Source organism: Thermobia domestica, chromosome 1 (genome assembly GCF_964235325.1).
Source record: "Thermobia domestica chromosome 1, izTheDome1.hap1.1, whole genome shotgun sequence".
Taxonomy (NCBI): Eukaryota; Metazoa; Arthropoda; class Insecta; order Zygentoma; family Lepismatidae; genus Thermobia; species Thermobia domestica.
In genome coordinates this window covers 124,143,691-124,170,597 of record NC_137454.1, presented here as the reverse complement: position 1 = coordinate 124,170,597, position 26,907 = coordinate 124,143,691, and the positions used below count along the sequence as shown (strand labels likewise).

Sequence of the window (26,907 nt, the reverse complement as noted above, 5' to 3'; positions counted from 1 at the left end):
CAAATTGAGTTAATATGCAGAGAACAATAAGATAAAGATTTGAGATTTGAAAATATTCACTTGTACAAGTTTAGCTTCGCCACTGGGATAGATACTTCTGGAAACCTCACAATAAATTAGTAACGGCCCTCCAGAGGAAGGAACAATCAAATTGGAACATAATTAGTTAAATAACGTACCCTGCATAAGAATCGGCGCCAAGATATGTAAACGCAGTTTATCTTGGCTCTGGGGTGGTGATCCCGCAACTTCTGGGAGACAAATACTTCGCTGAAGTATGCCTGAAAAAAACACTGTGCAGACCAAAAATCTAGTAAAATTAATATATAAAACCAAATCATTTTATGCAAATATTTTATTTTTTATTTTTTATTTGAAGCTAGTGTTAGCACTTTTCTGTCGAAGCAAATATGAAACAAAATTAGAATCTACAGAAATGAATTCTCTTAAGGTCTCAGGGCAGGTATAACGAGTTGTCACTGATTCTTTATTTCTTGCAGACGGTTTCAACCAAGGATGTGTGATAGCGTCTCTCGAGGTTAGTCGTATGGAAGGATCTCTCTGCAGCAAGCATTTCACAAATTCTCTGAGTTCCCACGATACCTCATTCCATTGTGGCTCAGATAGACAGATAGGCTTTTTCTCAATTGCTTTACACAGCTCTTCGATGCAGGCTTCACAGTTGCCATCAGCGTCTACTTCACATATTTCATTACCACAGTCGGCTACAAAGAGGGGTTCTCCAGTGATCATTCCGTATACCATTACTCCGAGACTCCACATGTCTGTCCTATGGTCATAATATCTGCAACATTAGTAATGAAATAAAAATTTTACTTCATTCCCAATTCCTATAGTGAAAATGAGCAAATTTGAATATTTTATCATCATGGTTAAAGTTTTATACTATTTTGTTGTTGTTGTTGGTCTCACTAGAAAAAATCTAGATTATGCGCTTAAATAGAAGTTCTGACCTATATGATTATTTGCATTTTTAAAACGTCTATTTCCAATACTGAAACTTACTGAATGTGCACATAAGCATAATGTGGGAATTAGACCACATGCATTGCCACCGACAATGATTCTTCTAGGTACTACCTATTTAGGCTTGTTTCTTCATCTGAAAGCTCTGTTCTGGGACTCTAGATTAGGATTCAGATTTCTGGGCTAAAGAATATTCGAAAAGGATATTGCAAAATGGCAACTACTAACTGAATAGGGGAACTGATTGAGAATTAGGAATACCACATACACAAAACCGCATAATTATGGATTCATTATACAAGCAGTCAACCACGTGTATATGTCAATTAATATTCCTCCGATATAAAGCACTCTGACTTCCTACCCGTGTCAAGGAGCCAGAATCTCCTAAGAGGGTTGTGTTTAAGTCATAAGATATAAGGAAGAAATCGATAGGAAAACTTCGTTGTACTAGTAGTCTTACCTCTAAGTTGCACAGATTTAATAGTACAAGTTCTTAATGAAACAGATCTAGAAATCGTAAAGTCACGAATTAAAATATCCGAATCCTTTATTGTCGACGTAAGCAATACTTAAACGTAAATATGGTTCTGTGTGATCAGTGATAGAATTTGACCGGTATGAGCCGATATGGCATATTGGTAGTAAACTAAAATACAAAAAGAAAAAAAGAAAGAAAAAAGAAAGAAAGAAAGAAAGAAAGAAAAGAAAAGAAAAAAGAAAAAAAGATCACACTAACTGGAAAATCTAAAAATAAGCTGTACTATATTGAAGCATACTTAAATATGAAACACATATGAGCATACCAGCAGTAATTTATTTCCAATTCGACCACTGTATGCTACCGATTTTCCTTAGGGGAAATCGATATACGAAACGAAGCTGCTATATGAAACGTGGACCTGCAGACTAATGTGGGATCCGAACCACACGTGCACCCACCAGAACAAATTGAGAAAGAAATCAGATCTGATTGATACAGCGATACATCTGCTATCATCGAAGATACTGAGGCAGGCTATATCGACAAACATAACTGCAAAAATTTTATGCAAAAGGCAATTTAAAATATAAAGAATAGAATAATGTGTAGAATAAAATGATTTTTAGTATACCTGTATCGGTGTCGATTAGCGACGACTTCAGGTGACATAAAAGGGTAAGTCCCAATGACACGATCTCCTCGAGGTTTTGGATTCCAAAAGTGGAATTCGCGCCACTGCCTCGTCATCGCCAGTCCAAAGTCACACAGTTGAATTCTTCTAGTTTCACTATCAAAAAGAACATTTTCATATTTGATATCACGATGTATAACATTTTTACTGTGGATGAAATGCAATGCTTTACAGATCTCTCGTGTAATCTTCCTTGTTTCATCTTCAGGAAGTCGACCGCATTCATTCATATGGTTTAACAAGCAACCACCAGATATCTTTTCCAGCATTATGTAGTAGACGTTTTTAACGCGCGTGTACTGAAGTAACTTGATAATATTTTCATGACCTTGGCACCGTTTTAAGAGACAAATTTCATTTTCTGCACCTGCTGCTTTTTCTTTGTTGGTAGCTTCAACGATCTTTATTGCGTATTCTTGACCATTATTAATATTTTTGCACACCCTCACTATTCCTTCAGAGCCTGAGCCCAGTTCTTCGTCTGTCCATTTGTAACAATTACCAAAAGGCACTTGTGCAGGTAGTTGGTAGGTGGATTCTCTCTCATCGCCCTGTCCTTTTTTTACACAGTGTGTTGTTACTATTGCTATGGGTGATGAAAGAAGTGGTGAGAATGATACTTCCTTGTTTAATTTTGCTTCGACAGTGTATGCTTTGTTTTCCGTTTTGTTCTCTACAGTGCTTTTAGATGTTTTGTCAGCACAATTTAGCAAGCTATCTCTGGAGAGGTCTGAAAAGTAAATGTTACATGATTAACATAGATTTTTTTCCTCAGACAGCTATTGATATAAAACTGTAAACACTGTAGGCTAATATTTAGCAGAAGGGGTCCAGCAATTGTTTCTTAAAAATGTTACAATTTCGGTCATTTCTGTTCACATTAGGTTAGTTTGGTTAGGTTAGGTTAGTTTAGTTTCGGTTACATTACGTTAGTGTAGGTGAGCATAATTTTCCAAAAAAAAAGATACAATTTCGCATATTTCTACTAATATTAGGTTAGGTTAGATTTTTTTTACGTTATGTTAGGTCTAAGTACTTGCATCACCCATTTCTCCTGTTAAATTTTGTGTTATTTTACGTGCTTCTGGAACCCTTCTGCTAAACATAAGCCAAACCTTATTTCATTTTTCAGCAGTCACACTGCCTGAGTCCAGAAAGCACATTAAGCCAAAATTTAATAACTAACGTGTGTAAAAAAAAAAAAAAAAAAAAAAATCTTGCGGAATCTGAAAACAAGATTAATAAAATAGAAAACTTAAGGAAGGGCTGTTAATAATATGGGATGAAAATAAAAAAAACCGAGGTGATTCGAACGAAGCGGTTGGTATCAAATATAGAAATAGGAGGGGAGAAAATACAATAGGTGACTAGTTTTCGACACCTAGGTAGTGCTGAGATGATGTGCAAACTGAAATAAAAGCTAGGATAGTAATAACGAAAAGTCTATTTTCTGTATCCTTGAATAATGAGTTGAGAAACTGACTCATAAAATGCTTCGTGTGGAATATTGTATTCAATGGGACAGAAATATGGACATTACGCAAAAGCGATGAAAGGGTTTCGAAACGTAGGTGTGAAAAAGAATGGAGAGAAAAAGCTGTGTCAAATGGAAAACGATTGAAAGGGTGCGAGAGAAAGGAACAATCTTAGATGTAATTGAAAAGAGATAAGCTGATAGAGGTTGGCTGAAAAGAAACTGTACCATAAAGGACGTCTTAGAGAGTACGATGGCAGAAAAAAATAAGAGGGAAAGAGTAAAAGAGGCTACAGTTCATGGACGGTGTTAAAACAGTGAAATCGTACGTGTAGTCGAAGAAGTTAACAGAAAACTGTGGTGCATGGAAACTTTTCATTTGCAGCAAGTGACCGGCCAATATGGCAAAACGTTATACGATAAAGGTATTTTTTTATTTATTAAAATAGTATACGTGTTACTATCAGGAGCAATAGTGGTGTACGCAGAGTTTCGTCAAGGTGGTAGGTTCAAGCACTGAACCTCATATTTTTTCTGGAGTGTGATTTTTGTGTGACTAAGAGGTTAGCGTATGCGCCTTTGGTGTGGAATACCCAGGTTCGATTTTCGCCATGAGCTCATGTGGTTCGGATCCTACGTTAAGCTGTAGGCCCACGTCCCATATAGCTTCGCTGCTGAAAGGAACGCTAAACTAAAATCGAAGAAATCATTTTTTTGTATATACACACCAGTCCAGTTTAACTGAATTCTGATTTCTGGGTTATAAGATGAAAACAAAGAAATCTACTCGTGCGTTATCGGTACTTTATTTAGTTATGTAATGAAATATTCCAGTTTAACATCACACAGTTATGCCCTTTACACTAAGGAAGACGATGAATAAAGCAAGTGAATGATGATGGAAGAATTGAAGGAATGAGAAAGTGGGAGGAAAAGGAGTACTCTGATAAAATCCACGGACACGATGTTGTCCACCACATACTTACTTGGCCTGGGATGGAACCAGTGATCCCATGCGCTAGAGGTAAGCGCTCTACCACTGAGCCTCCGTACAGTCCACGACTCTTATTAAAAAGCACCAACAATGAGTCAATTCTTTACCAAAAAAAAAGTTGATTGTTGCGATGTGTTAGCTGTACTCAGCCATTTTTCTTACCCTGTCTATTTTTGGCATACCAGTTTAACCGAATTCTCGTTGAACCGAAGCACCGAAAGTCCCATCAAATTTGGTTAAACGTGATTCTAGAGTATATCTTAATAGATCTATAGTATTTTTAAAAAAAAATATTTTTCCATAAGATCTTGCTCAAGGAGGGAGATTAAAACTACAAACACCCTTGCATACGTTACTGGTTAGAGTATGTATGTTACCGTTAGGAGCAGATAAACAATAGACACATATTTTTATACATATGCAGTGCATAAATAAGCAAGCAATTTGTTCCAGTAGAATAAAAGCTATGAGTTTCATGTGCAGCAAACGACAGACTTTTTAACACCATAAAAATTCATTGTTATCGATTTTGTAAATATATATGTGGCGGGTTGGCCGGCAGCAAGGGCGCCGATCCTAGGGGGTCGGGGGGCCCGGGCTCCCCAGAGCTCATGTAGACCCCCCTATTGTATTTATGAATATACATTATTTGGCATAATTTGAATGCAATTTGTCTCAAAATCCTCATATATGTACCTTCTGCATCTGAATGGACCCCCTTAATTTACAGAGAAATCGGCGCCCTTGGCCCGCAGTGCCTTAGAGATCCTGAGCTACCATAATAACTGTAGTTGTAGCCAGATTTTTGATGTGTTTGTCCACAATATGGGAGTATCATATCATGACAATTCAAGTTATGGGAGGAGCATTTGTAAGTCTGAAAATTCCACGCTGCGCAGATTGTCGGCCGAGATAGGTTAATGCTACATGCAAAGGAAACTTACCGAGTTCATGAAAGTCAACAAGCAATGCCGATTCATACCCTTAAGTTGAGCCAGGCACATGCGCAAAAACAGGTTGATGCATGTCATCATCTGTTCAAACAGACCTTTGTTAACCAAGACATCAAACTAATTGTTACGTATGATCTGCAATCCTAACTGCAGAAATCAATAGTTAACAAATCCCAAGAAGCCTTCAGAGCCGGTGGTCAAACAGATGTTTCAACGCAATGTGATATTGTGTGTATGGTGGAACTTTCAAACTGTCATCCGCTTTGAATTAGTTATAGATGGTCGGATCATCAACGTCGACCTCAATTCGCAACAACTCGGTCGAATGTACCTATGAAATTCTAGCCCGAAACTACCAGGGTAAGTGAACTGAAGTCAGTCCTCCTTGAGTTGTGCTGAGCCGGAATCGAGAATTTAGCTTTAGATGGCTAAATATCATAGAACAGAATAAACTGTACTTTTAAATTAAATCTACGTATTTCTCTTGATTTAATCTGAGTGGTTTCATTTTCGTTTATTAAGAAGTCACGATCATATGTAACAGCCTTGTAATACTAAGTACAAAACCCATAATCATTGTAACTTTCTTACGTTGCACAGTCATTGGTAAATATATACAAATATGTATATACACACAAGTTTCGGAATAAATGCGTAATGCGAGGATATTATTATATTTTGTCTCACATTATGCATTTATTCTGAAACTACGTTGCCAATAGATCCAGCAGTGGACATGTCAAGGCGGATACTACTCGAAGTAGAAATTATTTGAAGTACGAGGTAGTGAGTAGTATTGACTGAGTTGGACAGTTGTTGTAACTGGAATTATTAAAACGAGATATACTCGTAGAACAGCTACTATTATTTGAAGTTACTGCACTACAGTTAACTAGTATTTACCTGCATAGAGTTTTAGCAGTTCGAATGTTCTTACGATGGACTCCTTGGCAGATGCTATTAGAGGCCTGTTCTTCAGCATCTGCCTTTGAGAGTCTGTGCTGCTGGTGATTTCGGAGAGGAGCCATTTGGTACGTGTTATCACCTCCTCATTAAGCTTCTCCTTGCAGCTCACAACTCTCCAGAGAACTTGGCCTAGGCCTCTTCTAAAAAACGAAACATAAAAACAATAATACGTATTTCTCTCCTGCTTATTCCAAAGATTGCTGTTGATATTTAACACTAACAAACAATATGATCTATAGAGCCGAAGGTTCAACGCTGCACTCACAAAAGCTCTCCATTGACTTCTGTCTTTAGCCAACTAGATCCAATTTCTTTAGTTTTCTATTCCTGCGACATCCATCTTAATATTCTTTTCCCATTACTCCTTTGTCTTCCTAATGGTGCTTTTGGACTGAGTTTCCACGTATAATTTTGAAAGCGTTCCTATTTCTTTCTTTGTGGCTATATGAACTGTTCACCTGAATCCCCTAGACTTAATAACCCTAACAATGTTACGTAAACGATATAAATTACGCAGTTCCTCGTTATAAAGTTTCCGCCATTCCCAGTTCTCGTTCATCTTGAATTGGAAAATTTCAATCTTATTTTCTTATAAAGTTATTAACTATAGTTTGCAATCATACAGCACGACGTGCGTAGATATCGTTTTATGTATTTGAAGCCTCAAATTCTTCGACAAAATCCGCGACAGCAAAAGAATTTGCACTGAAAAATAACACGAATTCCCTAATTTCAGTCAACATCTATGGTAATTCGTGGATGTGCTTTTGATTTGTTAATGTTAAACATAGATATTTCAAAGTCTTCACTTTATCAAAAGTATTATTTAATATTTTAACGTACTTATAGTTTGAGGTATTACGGTCACGGCAGAAGTTCCATGTATTTAGTTTTCTCTGCATTTACTTCTAAACTTATGTCCCTACAAGCGTTAACATAAGCCATAACCTAGTGAGCTTCATCCAGCTCTAAACCTTGGTTTCTATCTAATTTTTCTTATAGAGTATTAAAGAAAACTGAATAATAATGACGATCACGCATCTCTTTGTTTCAGGCCATTTTTTAGTTGAAAGCTTCCCCTACTCGGACTTTACTTTGGCTTTTATTTAAACGCATCTTTGTTAATCTAACTAGGTGTGTTGGTATACCAAATTGAGAACAGATGTACAATGTTTCCTCTCCTAACGGAGTCGTAAGCCTTCTTGAAATAAATAAATAAATAATTGATGTATCGAAGTGTTGTGTTCTGACTTCTTTTCGAGTACTTGACGAATGGCAAATATCTGGTCGATAGTTGATTGATTTTGCTTAAATTCGCGCCAATAAATCTCCAGCAATTTCATTTGCGCATGGTATCAACCTTTGCTAACAAAGTTTGAGAGAACTTTATAGGAGGTTGACGGAAGACGGATACCTCGTTGCAATTTGCTTTGTCACCGTTCTTGTGAATTGGAATAATGATTGTTTTTTACTACCTTTGTGACAATACTTCTTTGTTCCAGATGAGAAGAATGAGTTAATATATCTCGTTTCACAATTTTACCCCATTCATCTACACTCGGAGATTTGTGTTTCTTTAACTTCTTGACAACAATTTGTATTTCTGTTTGGTTAGATTTTGAAATTTCTGTTTGGTTCTGCTGTATACATTTCACTTTCTCCACGAACATATTTAGTAGTTCCACGGTAGTTAACAGAGATAGTTAACACTGAAATACCTACAACTAAATATCATTAACAAAAACAACAACGGGGATAAAGTAGAAAATCGGACAAGGCATGTGTTCACACGTAACATTTACTTGATGGAACTGAAATAAACAGAATGAGGTGTTAAGGAATCGAACTAAGAACCTCCTGATTGCGAAGCAAAAACATCTACCACTTTTTAAAATGTAAAACTGAAGTTATTAATTTTATTTTCTGTTTTTTAATCCTATGTCTTACATTATATTTTTCTTATTACTTTAGTTTCTTTTCTCTTTTAGTCATCTTTGATCTAAATTTGACCCAAAACCAGTCTGACAGAGCAAAAGACACAGAAACTTCGAGGATAGTTAAAATCAACCATTTTCGAACCCGCGGTGTGCTTCATCTTGCAATTGTTAGGCTAATGCTTCAGTTTGTATTATTCCTTTTTCTTATATTCTTTTTTTTTTTTTTTTTTTCAATTCGCCGCATCAGGACATTTGCCTCCGTGGTCTTCTAACGATTCGTAATCATATTTTTACTTAATCCAATACAATAGGGACACAAACAGAAATTTTGAGGATAAAAATGCTTATACCCTTCAGGACTTGAAGCCACGGTGGATTCAGCCTTAGATCCTCAACTGCACCATACCGGAAGAAATATTTTTTAAAAAAAAATACAATTACATAACCTTACCGACTACACCCACAAAGGGGGCCGCGGTGGCTCAGTGGTAGAGTGTTCACCTCTGGTGCATGGAGTTCTTGGTTCGATCTCAGCTCGCACCAAGTGAGCTTTGTGGTGAACAAACACCGTGTGCGTAGGTTTTCTCGGGGCTCTCCCGTTTCTTCCCACTTTCTTCATTCTACTCATAATCACTGTCTCCTTTAGTTTAACCGGCATAGCCGTGGGATGTAAAACTTAAAGATTTCATTTCATTTTCGATTGTAAGATATAAACAAGAAATAGATTATTTTAAAGCTATTGCAGTCTATTTCTATTGTGATGTTAAGTACATCTATACGTAATTCTCATCTAATATAACTACACCATACATTACAATACATATTACAAAAATGACACTAAAGAGTTCGCCATTCACTGCAGAGCCCATACTTTACAAGTTGGAAAAGAAGCGGATATTATTCTGCCTTTTAAAAAAATAACCTAAGTTTGCATCAAATATAAATTTATTCAGTAAGATAATATCTTCGGAATATATATTTGTCCCTTTTTGACTAGAATTTAAATACTAGTAGAAAAGAACTACCGAAAAGGATAAACTGAAACTTCTTTTCGATTTAGGTGCTATTGCTCAGAAAAAATAATAGATAAAACCCTAAATAGTGTTTGATTTAAGGTCTAAAATCAAATCAATCAAATCTTTACCCGCATGTTTTTTAACTATTTTTTAGTCATCAGCTTTTAAAAAACTATGTTCTTGTATAATCTTATAAGGATTTATAAACTCACAAGTGAAAAGAAACTATTAATACTGTAGAAAGTTCGTGAGTTAAGAAGTTGCTCTCTAAAAGCATTGTGACAGTTGTAAAGGAAACGTAACTGAGTTAATTATAACTCACATACAGTAGATGTAAGACAAGCCTAAAATAATTATATTATTCATAACACAATTACTATGTAATTTATAAATAAATATACTTACATCATGGTAGAGCGGAAAACACCTAGCCCGGCGCCATAGATAAGCGTTGCTAGGCATGTTTGTAATTTATATTAGTTCATGTTAAGAGAAAAAATATGGGCATTGTTGAAGTAGTACCATAAAAATCTATTTCTTCTTAATGATATGTAATAGTTCGAGTAATTATACCTCACCATTTGATCGGAATATTTTCAGTTTATGATAAGTACTCTAGATTTTGTGAGTTATGCCCGTAAAAATATTTCTTTAGTTGTAATACAATTTCAGTTAATTTAATTTAAAAGGATTTCAATAATGAATAAGAAAAATTAAAGATAATAATGATGATTGCATATTCAAAATTTTAGACATATGGTTCTAGTTTGTGAAAATCAAGAGATCGTCATCATATCATGGCCAATGTGTTACTTTACTCGTGTCTGTAAGTTAAGGGATTTGCTTTTTCTTTCTTCAAAACCTCGAGATACCATGGCACATAATACTCGAAAATACGACGTCAGTATCATACAAATGATGTAAACGTCAACCACATGAGCGACACAAATGCTCGCTCTCTATGATTCTGATTAATCATCGGGTTGGTACATGCAACATTAGGTTGGTAGTGAAGTGTTACCTTCGGCTTGTTTCAATGAGTGTCTTCTATACAATGGCAGAAAAAGCATCTGATTCATATTGTGCGTGACTGTATCATCGGAATATTATAAATGCGGCGAAGTCAACAGATATGGGTACAGTAGTGTGATTTTGCGACTGTGGGCAAAGCTCCGGAAGAGCGAAAACATTCAAAGGTAATTAAGGAAAGCTGCCCCGCATCACAATCCAAAACGAGGACTGTTATCTGATGTTAAATGCCCTACGACGTTAAACCATCATTTCCAGCAAGCTCTAAAGCCCATGTTCCCCGGCAAGCTGTTACCATAGCTATACGGTGTCCCTTTATGCAAGGTGTTCTGCTCATACCACGACATCAGGACCACTAAACATGATGTCTAACTCACCGTGAGCAGACCTAAGAGCAGTGGAGTGGAGTACTTTTCACCGATGAGTCCCAATTCAGTCTGTAGATTCATTCTCGAGGTCCATACATCTGGCTGAAATGGGGACTCGTCATGACTGCCAATTTTGTGGAGTGAGGTAGATATGGAGGTTCCGAAGTTATCATTTGAGGTGACATCATGTTAGGGTCAGGGACGTTCCTGTATGTATTCCAGTAGAGTTTTGTGGCAGGTTTAATCCACAAGGATCTTTTCCTACAACAATATGTGCAGCTGTTCCATGGTGCATATAATTTCGTCTAATAGAAGATAAGCCCGTCAACACAGAGGCGGAGGATTACCTGGAACACAAAGGTATCACGCGTTTGAAGTAGTCGCTACTTCTCTTGGATTTTAATCCTATGGAACATACCTGGAACACCCTTGGACGACGGATTGCAACTCGAAATCTACCACCCTGGACTCTGGATGATGACCGAAGGGTGCTTGTGAAAAGTTGGATGAATTACCACAGTAGCTGCTGGATAGTATGAAAATAAACTGTGCAACATGTATAGCCGTCCAGGATGATACTGAACGTTGCTGGCAATGTTAAAACGGGACCGAAGGTAGATGATTTATGGTCTCCATTTCTTGTGTTTCTACATCAGTTGACCTTAAGTGTGGTCCCTGGGTGTCCTTCCTACGCATCCAATTTAGCAGATCGCATCAGTACCCTGTCTTTATTCGTGTCTTACTCTCCCATAATGTCCCTTAACTTCTGGATATGGCTGTGCAAAAGAATATGTCAAATGAACAAGAAAAGAAATCAAGTACGTTATAACACTTCTTTATTTACAATAATAATTGACACATTTACAAACTACTTCGTTCATTTTATATGGTCTATGTATGCATGTTATTCAGAATACATCACAAAATGGCTTTATGTTAATGTCACTCTATTATATAACTATTCCGCAAATGTATTTGTATATGGATGTAAGTAAACAAAAAGAAAAGTTTTACGACATTATTATGAACAGTAACGGTTCATAGAAATATGCTATTAGCTACTGTATACAACAAAAGGAACAAAATGTATACTGCGTTTATGATTTGTTTATAAATATATATTTATATTATGAAATGTACATATATAAAGTTCTAATGGCACTTCCAGTTAAATAGTGTATTGTTTGAGGAATAAAAAAAAGAACTTTCTTGATAATATTATATACAGGATATTCTACGACTTATTCAACAAGCTTTACGGATGGATTTGTCACATCAAAATGATAAAAAAAAAAAAAAAATGTAGATTCTGACTAGGAGCTAAAATAAAAATTTCTCCAATAAAAAATCCGTAAATTATACATTAACAAGTCTGCAAATTTAGTGCACAAGATTTCTGCCAAATTCCTCACTTTTAAATGTTACTCTTACAGTACACTTACAAATATGATGTTTTTAAACAGTTGATCATTCAGTGCTTGTAAAATGTTATTGGAAATATAGTGTCAGTTCTATTGAAGATATTTTACATAGTCCAGAACTTTGAAAACGTTGTAATTATACCTAAGCAGTGGCGTATTTAGGGGGTTCTTCCGGGCTTAAGCTCCCCCGAAATCTTACTTACTATAGTAAAGTATATGAAATATCTTTCAGAATTTTCACATTTTCAGGCAAAGCCCCCTCCCGAAAGTTAGCAGAGCCTTCCCCGAAACAAAATCGTAAATACGCCACTGTACCTAAGTAACATAATAAACTTTGCCTCACATTTGTAGATTGTGAGAAAACACTTGGAACTATTAGGTTACTTAACTCATAGATAGCAAACTGAATTCTGTAGATAGGCAATTGTTTAATTTCAAAATTTACGACATGTCTCGTTATCTTTGCGTTTTATTGTTCCTTATGAAGTGTCACCTATAAGAATTATTTTAAAAAGTCTGAACCTATCAAATGCTTGACAACGCTGTACATTATCATTAGTACATTTAACCAATCAAAGAAAATTATTATTTTAATCAAGAAGATGGATCATAGCTACTTTTAAGGACCAACTTCTATGATTTTTTAAATTAAACTTCTGAATGTTTACACAGAGACATGTATTGGAGATCATTTGGTGGCAACATCGGGTATGAATCTTTGGTAGTTTTATCTGTCAGTTATAAAAGCCTACTATGTAGTGGAAGATCGTAGATCTCGCCCGAACGAACTTCTTCTTCTTTTTTTGATCACTATAGGACATTACGAAAAAAAATATTTCAATTACAAATATTTATATCAATATCATGCGCAGAAATGGAAGTTTTAACGAGCAACTTTTTGAAAGAAAAATTATTCCACATGCTGAAGTAAAATGTGAATTTCTTGTTCGATAAATGACCCCAACAATAACATCAATTTTTCAAGTATTGGAAGAGCCTAAGTTGCTCTTCAGGATAGAGGATTCCCCTATAATAATACCATGATTCAATGTAGCTTCAAGCATCAGTTATGAGCTAGATGTCTTATCAGAAGATATGGCAGGGGTCATCATTACATTTAAGATTTCAGGTTATAATTGTTGCACAAGGTGATTGTATGTCTGTTCTGCACAAATAATGTTAATATTTGCACCAAATAATCGAAAGTTTATTATCTATATTTGTTTGTTAAATTGATTGATTCATCACATGTTTAATGAAAACTTTAGTGTTATTTGTGCCTATCATTGCTTGTTAAAAGTAATTTTAGTTTTGATTTAGTTAGAGCACAGCATACTATATTTATTGATGAGGGCTGTAATATCTACTTCCGTCTATTTGGCTTTTAAAATCATTTTGGGTAGTTTGTTTCTCTATTTAGATTTTAACATCTTCAACGTCGAAAAAACACTCACAACTGTAGATATCAAAGTCCTTTGTTTCAAGCAAAACAATGAAACATGTATCAGGCACCAAAATTGTTCACAATTTAATTTGTAATTTTGTTAATTTTGCTTGTTAAAAATGAAATGATAATAATTGGAGAACAGCATTTTATCTTCAGTCCAATCTTATTTCCTCGCGCACTCTTTGAAATATGTTATCTTAGCATTGGTGGACCAAAATTTTATAATAACATTCGTGTATTCTTAGAACAATGTAATACGTTATTCACAAATAAAAGCTGGAAACTTAAAACAGAGGATTGGCGTCCGACAATTGGACTGTATTTCCGTAACCAATCATCACTGAGGAGATTACAAAACATTTTTAGTTCATTCTGATATGAAGATCTTACTGCAAAGCTTTTTGAAAGCCTGGAAGACTCTTTTATTTGAAGATGAAAATTACATATATTGTACTATTTCAAAGTTCCATTTACACATTATATAATAATCATATGTTATTTACTCGTATGTAAGTAAATTATAATATTAACTTTGCATTCTAGTCAGATAAAAATAAAATGCAATATACATTTGCAATATACAAGTGCTTTTAATCACGGAATGAAATACAGTAGAACCTCTCTCGTCCACCCTCGGCTGGTCCGCCACTTCGGATGATCCGACCGTGCTCGGGACGAATTTGTCTCGAGTCGTCGATCACTCATTAGGCCCATTGTCGTTTACTGTTGCAGACAAACTCAGAGATATCTTGCCCCAACCACTACTCATTCTCCCCCACACAACTCTCGGTGATCTTAGGCAGCAAGTGCACTGTCATTCTCTTCAATGTTGCCGTACTTCCGCAACACTTGTATAGACCCTATCGAAATTCAGCATTTAAAAAAAAAAAGCAATGAATGGAATATAAAAGGAAAGAACAATAGAAGGATGTGGAAACGTTGGTTTTTAGGTAACAGGGGTCATAAATCTTTAACAAATATCGTCAAGAACAGCAGGGAGAATTTTGAGAACTTTCCAGATTTCAGGAAAAAAAGTATCTCTAATCGTGTCTGCTAGTATACTGCCGTCGCGGCATTATTGTTTACTTGCTGTTACCGCATATCTGCTTTAGTGCTCCGTCATCTCTTATAACGTTTCTTTCATTGTGCGTGTTTTCTGTACTGTACTGTGCAATTTTTAGTGCTTCCTGTTCGTTTGTTTCTACTGTAGAGAACAATACAGTCATTTTTGAGTCTAGAGATTGTTTATTTTTACTGTAAATCCGTATTTTTTCTGTATTTTCTGATAATCCAACCTTTTTTGCGTTCCGACCATATACCCAGTCCCAAAGGTAGGGATTACAGAGGTTCTACTGTACTTTCAATGTAACGAAATAATTTCTGTAGCTTTACAGTTTCTTTAAATAAAAAAAATGATTATGACAAAAAGCAAGCGAAAATTTTGTTTGTGTGTTTCTCGTAATTTTCTGGATTATGGATTATTTCCTACATCAATCATTAATTTATAAAGAAATAAAATTGTCTTTTCTTAAGTATGTAAGTCTTTAAAATATATAAGTAAAACGAACTTATTCTAATTTACAACAACTAAAGTTTTAAAGAGATATAAATTTCCTATTTTAAATATTGTGACGTATACAGTATACACAATACTGAAAAGGAGCATACATATGGCATCTGCAGAAGTGATTCTTGTATGTACGAATGAAACCTTTTAAAAGCAACATATAAACATATTTAGCAACAGAATATATACATGTGTACATGTTAATACGAGAATTTGAAAACGTTAGTTCGTATACTAAATATCTGAAAATATTAGTTCACATTTCAGCCTTATTTTTAGGAGGATGGTTGGTACGTATCGTATGGCTCTTAATTGGCTCTTAACTATATTAAACTTCATTCTAATCTCAATAGAAACGCAACTTCAAAGAAGAGAAGATTCTGTGTAACAAAGTTCGAAATTTTCACCTCAAAGTGCGCAGTAATGCTGTTAAAAATTGGAACTTCTTGATATTCAATTTTCGAACAAATTGTTTGGAACCTTCCTCCAAAAAATATTTTTTGAAACATCGTTTTGGATAACTTATTCAAATAAACATTTCTTCAATTAATCACTCCAATAACAAATATTTGCATAATTTTAAAACAACTTTAAAAGCAATAGTGTACAAGAAAGTTATGCATACGAAAGAAATGAAATTATAATCAGTCCATAAAAATAAAATTTCAAAGCAAGTTACGACGCATAGAATAAAGTAAACCTCAGATGATGAGAAAATGGCGATGCTGGTTAATATCCGGAAGAGACTGGTATTTTGTCTTTCTACAATCTAATTAAAATGCCGAACTTGACGCAAACGAATTATTTCTATTTTTGATACATTATATAAAACAACGTATTTAATGTTTTTTTTTGTTACGTAACGCTTGTTACAACATATTTAATTCTAGTATCTTATTCTACCAAGGACTAAGTCATCAAGTTGACTATATCTGCTTACATGTTTATACATCAGCTTTGAACATGACTGTGGGCATTAAAGGAATATTGACTTGGTGTAGTCTGTGTGCTGAATGCATTCCATTCGTCGTAGAGGAATTACCTTATATACGAATTTAATAATAATAATAATAATAAAAGAAAGATTCTTTGCCACTTTGTGGTTTGAAATTTCTATTGATTTAAGAAGTCTATATCAACTCGAACACACTTTCCTGAAGCGACATCTAGTGCACTGGCCTTGATCTCCGTATCACCGAAAACCATTCGTGTTTGAATCTCTCTTCGTGTTGATGAAACAGGATTCTCATGTGATGACTGTGTGTGACTTTCATCATCTGTCAAATCCAAATGTAAGGTTCCACATTGAGATACTCCAGGATCAGTGACAAACTGAAAAAAAAAAGAATGCGTATTTATCATTACATCAGAGTATAATGATGTTACTTCTCCTATTACAGTTCGATTAGCAAAGTTGTATGCAAGGCAAGGAAAAGACCTGGGAATACTATGGAACTTATTTATCATTAGAAATCTTTTATAAAATAAATAAATAATTAGGAAACTCTTAAAAATAAAAAAAAAAACTACAGAAGGAAGCAAAATAATTTTTCACATTTTAAGAATGTTTTATGACTCTTATAAACCAAACTATTTATTAATAAGCATATAATAATAAAATTACCTGAGCCTCATCATTGTCACTGCTGTAAATATTGATAACAATAGATGTCTGAGATGTGTGAGTAGGCGTATAGCTTCGGACTACTGCTTCTCCTAAACCAACAGATTGGTCAGCCAATACGAATTTGTCAAATACATCAGCACACCATTCCATGCCATCCTTTTCAATTCGTTTCTCTGTTTGGAAAAGATAAAATAAGTAGCATAATTACCACAGGAACAACTTTGGTGGTATATAGACGAATAAGATAACTCCGTAGTAAAGAAGAATAAGTACCTTGTCTTACGAAGTTATATAATCTTATCTAACCATTTCTTATATTTTTAATTCGCTTATCAGTTATAGAGCTTACGGAATACATTTTTGAATACTAAGGATTTTTCCTCTATAAGCGTCTTCTACATCGTTGTAATTTTCAGCAACTAGAGAAACTACTTTCATCTCAACTTTTGCTATTATGGATTTAGAAATCTGGACGTCTACAACAAGAAAGCTAAAATAATTTGTTACTGAATATGAAAGTTACTAAATCTGTTCTGTTGTGTGACGTACTTCTTCTCTTCTTACGACCATTATTACAAGTCATGCAGTGTCGCCACATCATGAAGGTTTACATACTGTGAATCTAATCTCACTGTATGGTCTATGTGTTGAATTTGGTTAACAAGTAAAAATACTTATATTTTTCTCCATAAATTCATATTTACTCGTCTGAAATATATGAATTGGTTGGATGTTATTGGTTAAACGATAAATTCCCCCTCTATGATCCGTCCTCCCCGATAAACACCACCTTTACGAAGACACTTATGTGTCGGGTGGGGAGGATTGCGTGCTACAGTGAAATTTAGAGCTGTGTCGGTGGTAGTTCACTACCAGAAGGGCCACCCCTGCCGAATTGGTCTAAATGGAGTAGCCAGACAAAGAGTGTTCTGGGAGAAGGCAGCAGTTCTCCAGTAGCCAAGTTGGCGGAAATCATAGTGATTGGTACGGCAACTTGGACATTAGTCCCAGGCGTGGTCAAAGTGACTTTAACGGCTGGGATACTGCGGGGTGGAAGGCAACGGGAAACCACCACTCTATTTTCCCTAGTTTGCTGGCAGCAAAAATATAGCATATGAACAATGGTCTTTCGCAGGTCAAAATGTAGTTCAGGAGGTAAAATATCCCCCCATTCGGATCTCTGGGAGGGGGATGGCTTGGGAAGGACTATTGGACGAGAAAATAATAATGGGGGGAAGACAGACAGAGAAAGAATGACAAGGAAGAGCAAAAGGTTTAGGATAAGGATATGGAACGTACGTACTATGTTACAGGGAGGAAAATTAGAAAATCTTAAAAAAGAAATGAAACAAAATAATTTAGATTTGATAGGCGTTTGTGAAGTTAGATGGGAAGATAATGGGGTATTGAACTGCGAAGGATATAGAATGTTTTACTCAGGTAATGAAAAGGGCGGGCACAATGGCGTAGGAATAATTCTTGGAAAGTGCTTAAAGGAGAAGGTAGTGAAAGTAGAATTTATTGATGATAAAGTTATGATGTTAAGACTTAAAGCGAAAACGAAGGATCTAGTGGTGATACAGACATATGCACCGACGACTTCGCATGCAACTGAAGAAGTAGAGGAAAATTATGAGAAAATAGAAGAAATTATAGATAGGGAGAAGAAGGGTGCATGCATAATTCTAATGGATGATTTCAATGCAGTTGTGGGAGAAAAACAGGAAGGTAGTATCGTAGGCAAATATGGTTTAGGCGAAAGAAATGAAAGGGGAGAGGGACTGGTGAATTTCTGTAGACAGAATTCACTAGTAAATGGGAACACTTGGTTCAATCAGCACAAGAGAAGAAGATATACATGGAAATCACCAATAGACGGCGGAAGATATCAGATAGACTATGTTATGATTCAGGACAGGTATCGGAATAGCTTAAAGAACGCGTAGACCCTTCCCGGGGCTGATATTTTCTCTGATCATAATCTTGTGCTGGCCGAAGTAGATATTCAACTGAAAAATGTAGGCAGAAGAAATGTAGGTAACAAAGTGTTGAATACTGAAAAGTTGAAAAACGAAGAAATAAGAAATCTTTTCGTTGAAAAATTCGAAGAAAAATGTTCAAACGAGGAAAGGATAGCCGCAGGTAGTAACGCACGGTGGGAACATATTAAACGTTGCTAATAGCAGGCTGCAGAAGAAGCAGTAGGTTACCGCGAACACAAACTGCTAAAAAAAAAAAAAAAAAAAAAGGTTACAGAGCACATGTTGCAGAAAATGAGGGAGAGGAAGATGTGGAAACAGGTTGATACAGAAGAGGGCAAAAAGATGTACACAAAGTTAAATAATGAATTACGAAGAGAAACGGACAGAGCGAGGGAAGAGTTTTACAAAAGAAAATGCGAGGACATAAAAGAATTAGAAAAAGTTGGGAAATATGAGGAAATGTACAAGGAGGTGAAGTCTAAGGAATTTCGGAGGAAACAATGGGGTATTATGATGGCAGTAGAAAATAAGAATGGGAAAGTAGTCAGCGAGAGAAATGAGGTCATAGGAAGGTGGAAAGAATACGTTGAATACTTATATGAGAGTAGGGATAGACCGTGTAGCCTAAATGTTGAAGTAGAAAATGAAGTAGGCGAGGATGATAAAGGATTTAGTATTCTTCGGGATGAGTTTGAAAAGGCTATATCTGAGATTAGGAATGGAAAGGCAACCGGAATAGATAACATACCAATCGAATTCATTAAAAATATAGGAGACAAGGGAAAGAAAGAATTGTTCCGACTATGCAATGGAATATATGAAACATGAGAATGGCCAAAAGACTTTCTGAAAACGATCATAATACCGATGGTTAAGAAATCGAACCCAAAGAGATGTGAGGATTATAGAACTTCACATATCTCATGCAGCTAAAATTCTGCTCCGAATACTCAACAGAAGGTTATATGGAAGAACAAATAAAGATGTTGAGGAAGAGCAGTTCGGGTTCAGAACAGGCAAGGGCACAAGAGATTCTATTGGATTATTAAGGGTGACCGGTGAAAGATTTATAGAAAAAGGGAAAGAGGTGTATGTTGTATTTATTGATCTAGAAAAGGCTTTTGACCGCGTGAATTGGGAATTGTTGTTGGGAGTTCTAACAAAGATAGGGTTGGAATGGAAAGATAGAAGACTCATAAGAAACTTATACATGTAAGTGTTAGGATAGGGGAAGAACTGACGGAAGAGAGTGCAATTGGAAGGGGAGTTTGACAAGGATGCTGTCTCTCGCCAACACTATTTAATGTCTATCTAGAAGATATAGTGAAAAAGAGCCAACATGATGATGATGGCATTTAGGTAGAATGATTAGATGCATAAGATTTGCAGACGATATGGCGCTTCTTGCAGAATCTGAAAAGAAAATCAATAAAATGTTAGAAAAAATGAGAAAGGGTTTTGAAGAATATGGGATGAAAATAAATGTTAGAAAGACAAAAGCCATGGTGATTGGAACGAAGGGGTCTGTGTCAAATATAAAAGTAGGAGGGGAGAAAATAGAGCAAGTGAATAGTTTTCGATACCTGGGTAGTATTCTTAGTAATGACATGAAGTACGAACGTAAAATAAAAGCAAGGATAGGAATGGCGAAAGGAGCCTTTAGGAGGAAGAAAAGTCTGTTTTGTGGGACCTTGAATAATAAAGAGTTGAGAAAAAGACTCATAAAATGCTTCGTATCGAGTGTTATACTGCATGGGGCGGAAACGTGGACATTACGTAAAGGTGACGAAAATCGACTGGAAGCCTTCGAAATGTGGGTGTGGAGAAGAATTGAAAGAATTAGTTGGGTAGAGCGGAAAACGAATGAGAGAGTGTTAGAAATGGTGGATGCGAAAAGAACACTTTTAGATATTATTAGGAAGAGGAACAGAAACTGGTTGGGATATTGCCTAAGAAGAAATTGTATCATGAGGGACGTCCTAGAGGGTATGGTGGCGGGAAAGAGAGGGAGGGGGCGAAGGAGACTACAATTAATGAATGGTATTAAAACAGAAAGATCATACGCGAAGACGAAAAGGTTAGCGGAGGACCGTGGAGCATGGAAGCTTCTCAGCTGCGGCAAGTGACCTGCCAATAAAGGCAGAATACCTATGATGATGATGATGATGACTATGATCCGTGATTCTACTTTTTAAAATTCTTTTCGTTATACGAACCAATAAAATGCTTTTACATATACATCTAACTTGAGAAACTGCGGATTGTATTCTGCTAATGACTTCTTCACATTTATTATTGTTTTCAAGTTTAAGTAAAAATTAAATCTGACTTAAATTAACGCTTATTATCACTATTCTGTGTCACAGTTTCGACAATATATCGTTTGGCTTCATCATATACATTGATATCAAATGATAATGTGTCTCGTGAAGGAAATGATATGTTGCCGAAAGTATAGTACAGATTAGTAATAATAAGTTTTTACCCTGATCAAATTTCGTTTTTATTTAAATTATACGCATTTCTAAGACTAAAATGTGCATGTTTCAAATTGTATTTTAAAACAATCGTTTTTAATCTATAATACTTTTTTTTTTAATTTGACGGAGTATGTTTACTGAAAACTATTTGGTTGTAGTCTTGAATATGGTAAAAATTTATTTGTTTTTACCACAATGTTAGTATGATATCCATTGGGGTATCCCATGTAATAAGAATTAAATATTTTCATATTTAGATGTAAATGGTAAAATTACATATTATCAAAACGATTCACAAGTACAACATAGTTCCTTTTACACAAATTAAATAATATTTCGTAAAAAATTTAAAAATGTTAAAAAATCACGATTGAGAAAACAATGATTGACAGTCTAAATTACTTAAATTCGCCACCAAATTTTGCCTTATTTCATCAGCTAACAGTCCATACTATCATAAGGAAAATGATTTTTTTTTTCGGTTTAACGTCCTATTTGTTATTTAGACTATAGGAGACGGATGATTAAGGGAAGTTAATGATGATAGAAGAATTGGTGGAATGTGAATATGTGAGAGAACCGGAGTACCCCAAGAAAACTCACGAACACGATGTTCTCCAACACAAATTTACTTGGCCGAAGATCGAACCAGGGACCCCGTGCGCCGGAGGTAAACGCTCTACCACTGAGCCACTGTGCACCCCGTACACAATGTAATAAGATTTGGACACACTTCTATGTAACTTAAACTTATGTATGAAAAAGAAATAAGAGCCAGTATACTAACTACTCTCGAAGAGAATTTCAAAATAAACGTAAAGAGATGACATTATGATAGGAAACAGTTACATATACATTTCATTCGAATCAATATTGCTTTTCTTTTCTTTTCTTATCTTTTTTAGCTGAGACAAAGATGTACCAATAAATGTAATTATCTTATTAACCATATTTACAGATGATGATCATAAAAATGGAAACACCTGTAGTTGGCAACACGTCAGATGTATGGGTTGGCAGTGGTGTCATGGCGCCTGCAGCGCCGGACCACTAGTGGTGGTGTGTTAGGTCGGACTCCATACTACGTCAGGCGCAGTGGAACAGCAGTGTCCAGTGGCTGCAGCAGACGGAGGTAGTGTAAAATGGGAGACCTCTCAGATTTTCAAAGAGGGCAAATTGTTGGTGCGCGGTTATGTGGAGTGAGTGTGACGGCAATGGCTACTGTGTTAGTTGTCGCGTGGGACAGTGTCGAAGGTGATGACGGCCTACACAACACACGGGAAAACCACATCGGGGAAGCGGAACAGTGGGCGGAAGAAAATCATGAGTGACAGGTCACGCCGGGTATTAAACCGCATTGTCACGCAGAACCGTCGTGCCACTGCGGAGCAAGTGACGGAGGAACTCAAACAGCACCTCCCCCACCCTGTTTCGACAATCACAGTCCGTCCGGAATTACATGACATAAACTTACGGGGTCGTGTTGCACGGGCCAAACCGCTCATCAGGGATCATAACGCTTTCGCACGCCGCAAATGGTGTCGCGACCATGCAACTTGGACCGTTGACGACTGGAAACGTGTGATATGGTCGGATGAGTCATCCTTCACCCTATTCCCAACCACGGGCCGTGTTTGTGTGTGGAGAACGCCCAAAGAAGCTTATGATCTGCAGTGTCTCCACCCAACTGTGAAACATGGCGGCGGCACGGTGATGCTGTAGGCCGCCATATCATGGTTTTCATTGGGTCCTGTGGTCACACTTAGCGGACGAATCACTGCCAATGATTATGTCGCAATTTTCAGAGACCGCTTGCATCCTATGGTCCGGATGTTGTTCCCGGACAATAACGCCATCTTCCAGAATGATAATGCACCCATTCACACAGCTGGCGTTGTTGCAACGTGGTTTGAGGATCATCGGGATGAAGTTCAATACCTCCCCTGGCCCGCCCAATACCCAGATCTCAACATAATTGAACATCTGTGGTCCGTCTTGGAAATACGACTCCAGCGACGATTTCCACCTCCATCCTCTCTCACAGAACTGGCCGACGCCCTGCACAAGGAATGGTGTAAAATTCCACTTGCTACCATTCACGACCTCTATGCCTCCATCCCACGTCGTATCAAGGCGTTCTGAAGGCGAAAGGTGGCCCGACAACATATTAATCTGGTAAGTTGCAATTTCGTTTAGGTGTTTCCATTTTTTTGATCACCATCTGTATATTCATGATTAATATAATTATCATTCTCAAAAATGACTATACCTCTTACACATGGAAGCGCAATTATCTATTTAGAAGATAGAAATAAATATATAAAAGTACAAATAATATATAAAATATATAAAATATAAAATGTATATTTAATATTTTTAAGTTCTAAAGTCGGTAAGTTGCTTTTTTTAAAGTCTACTGTGAAACTTATAATTAAAGAAACACTAACCTGCCGGATGTACTCCTTTCATGAACCGCTTGAGAACACCAACACCATACGTATACTTCGTTCGTCGTACGTTGATGACACTGGGATCTAATCCGAAAAGGACAGCACCTCTGAGAATAGTCAAACTCACTCCCTATTGACACAAAAGGCAAACAAACATTAGAGTCAGTAGAATTGCTGATTTTCTCCACTATTTACAGTTTCAAAACAAGTTTTCATTCTAAACAAAGAAAGAATTGTTACTAGTAGAGTTCGCAAAATTTATTTATTTATTTATAATGTTCGATTTGCAATTAGAAGGTCATTTGCACTGAAATCTTTGCCAGTAAAAGAAAACAAATTTTTGAAAGATATATAGTAAGGGTCTATATAGTGAAAGTACCATCTCAAAATTCCCTAAAGAAAGTAAACAGATCACTTGTGAAATTTCAGTGAGGATACTAGTCGCGTGATTCAAATCCGAAATCACCATGTTAACAATGACTCTATAACTGTTCATCTACGCTCTCTACAATTTGTTCTGACCAAATTATGCGCAAAATACAAAGCTGTTTATAATATGTCGTAATCTAAGTACTGTGCAAGAGGGATTGCCAATGGACAAGACGTTTCATCCATGTTGTCGTCCAGTGATCATTAAGCTGATTGATTTGATTGTTGGATGTTTAATAGGGATGTCAGTAGCGAGGCTATTTGTTCCCGTCACGCGCTAAGCTAGTGTTTAACACATTGCATTAGAAAACTAACAAGTACTTGCATAATAAGTAGCAGTAAATTTACTTAAATATTCAATATTTTGGGTGTGAAACCGAACTTGTTTAAAAGAAAGAGAATACCTCTAGGTCAAATCATGTTTGTTGCGTGTAATTAAACTTCAATGTGTAAAAGCTGAAACACCATGGTTTTCCAAAGCATAGGATGATTCTAAGCTGATTTCTAAATTGTAATAATTACTTAATAACTTATGCTTCTAATAGTTTTTAAAAATTATCTTAAATTCGATTTAAACTACTCGGTGGGCAAAACAACACGTTTATTGTACGAGCAATTATTCACGTAACAATTCTCGTAACAATTATTCACGTGTAACAGTTTCGCGAACTATCCACTTGACTTCATCAGACAATATCTCTCTGATGAAGCCAAAGTGAAAGTGTTACATCTTACACGTTAATAATTTTTTACAATAAACGAATTGTTTTGCTCACCAAGTAGTTTAAATCAATTTTAAGTCAACTAAAAGCAAAGCTTATATAATAGAAAATATTAAAATTTATACAGATAATGAAAATATATGTAACACAACGTTCATATTGAATGAATAATGTGACGTAATATTCATGAATCAGTTTGCATTACTAAATTAAATAGTCTCATTTGAAGCTTAACTAACGTAGATGGAAGTCGTAATAGTCTTGGTATATAATGGTATATAATATATTACGTGTTATATTCTGGATATCAGTTACATAAATAATTACTTAACTTTCCTTTACAACCATACAGTATATCTGATTTATTACTTTGGTTTAAGAACCTGTCCATCCCAACCTTTTCGGTTGTCTTTTGCATTATAACTATGAATGAAACAATAATAACAAAATTCATTAACTTATTTGGTTGATGGTCTCAATTTAGTAGTTATATAAGATACACTCAACGAATTTCAATTTTTTAACCTCCAAATTATTTAAAACCTAGAGGTAAACATTACTTAACAGATCTTGGACATTACTGTACAATATTACAGCAATATATATTAAATGGTAAATTTATTTAGAATTGATATTATTTCTATATTGCTACAATTAAGAATGTAGATTATGTATCGTATGTGTATTAGAATTATCTATTGTATAGGATCCGACAGGAAAACCTAAGGGTTAAAAAGTTTGATAAACACATAAGTTTTGAAAAGTCCAATTTTTACTTTATAAATATACTAAACAAAGTCATGTGTAAATGAAATGAAATGAAATTTCTAGCTTTAAATCTCACGTTGATGCCCTTTAGACTAAAGAAGATAGACGATTAATTAAAATGAATGATTATGAAATAACTGGTGGAATGAGCATGTGGAAAAATCCTGAGATAACCGAGGGACACAATGTCCGACACACGATGTCCATCATAAACTCGCGTGGTCGTGGATCGAACCAAGAATTCCTTGCATATGAAGTGATCTTTCTCTAGTCATTTGTAAAATTCACAATAAACTTTAATTCACAATAATTCACTTAGTTGTAAATGGGATGTCATCTAAATACCTCTCATTTGTTTGCAAGCATTTCTGAAGGGTCACATGGAAGTTCTATATTATGTGTTATATCATGCCTAGTGATGGGTGGTGGGAATATTCCCGGTGGGAAGGAAAATAAAAAGTTCGAGTATTCCCGGTTTTTCCCTTGCATATAAATTCCCGGGAATGAATTTATTTCCATTTCTTAACTTTATTTTCTAAATTATAAGAACCACATGACTAATCATAAATACCTAGGAAATTATTTTCACTTATTATCATTTACCTCTAGGTTTTAAATAATTGAAATTCGTTGAGTGTATCTTATATAACTACTAAATAAAATGATTATTTTTTAATTTCCTTTTCCATTTGCACTAGAAAGTAGCAAAATACTAATTTATAAATGATAAAAAGAAACCAGTTTGTAAAGTAATTCTGTAGAGGTAGAGGGGAAGTACTATCAATAGACCCCGAACCACCGTCAGTAATAGATGTCGGTCTGTCTGTTGTCTCTGATTCGAATTTTGCTCTCTGAGAAAGAATCATATATTGAATAAAGAAGTCTCTGTACTCGTAAATACATATACTTTTAAAATGTAATGTTTACATATCAAAATTAGGGTTGCTTCTCAGGATGTTTCATTAGTATCGCTGTTTCCGAACCTGTGTTAGGATTTGTTTGCTTCCTTTTACGTGTGTATTCATGTACCAAGATTTGTTGGCGAATTTTTGTAACACCATATATATTGTTCGACATAGCCTATATTATTAGAGATTTAATAGTACACAGTAAGA

At 35.5% G+C, this 26,907-nt stretch overlaps 2 protein-coding genes across 3 annotated transcripts in view; both read right to left on the bottom strand.

The window, feature by feature from the left end:
- Nucleotides 1-340: 340 nt before the first annotated feature.
- Nucleotides 341-9,967, bottom strand: LOC145688841 (MAP kinase-interacting serine/threonine-protein kinase 1-like). Its single transcript, XM_081763011.1, has 4 exons — nucleotides 9,908-9,967; nucleotides 6,487-6,689; nucleotides 2,103-2,892; nucleotides 341-805 (listed from the first exon to the last, which is right to left on the bottom strand). The coding sequence occupies exons 1-4, from the start codon at nucleotides 9,910-9,912 to the stop codon at nucleotides 370-372; spliced, it is 1,434 nt and encodes a 477-aa protein (XP_081619137.1). The 5' UTR covers nucleotides 9,913-9,967; the 3' UTR covers nucleotides 341-369.
- Nucleotides 9,968-11,724: 1,757 nt separating this feature from the next.
- LOC145688825 (uncharacterized) overlaps nucleotides 11,725-26,907 on the bottom strand; it is a 246,259-nt gene continuing 231,076 nt past the window's right edge. For both annotated transcript variants that reach the window (XM_081762997.1, XM_081763005.1), the window contains 3 exons: nucleotides 23,871-24,003; nucleotides 16,959-17,134; nucleotides 11,725-16,666 (listed from right to left, as the gene is read on the bottom strand). In XM_081762997.1, coding sequence (XP_081619123.1) covers nucleotides 16,448-16,666; nucleotides 16,959-17,134; nucleotides 23,871-24,003 — 528 coding nt within the window. In that variant the 3' untranslated portion in view covers nucleotides 11,725-16,447. The remainder of the gene's footprint in view (nucleotides 16,667-16,958; nucleotides 17,135-23,870; nucleotides 24,004-26,907) is intronic.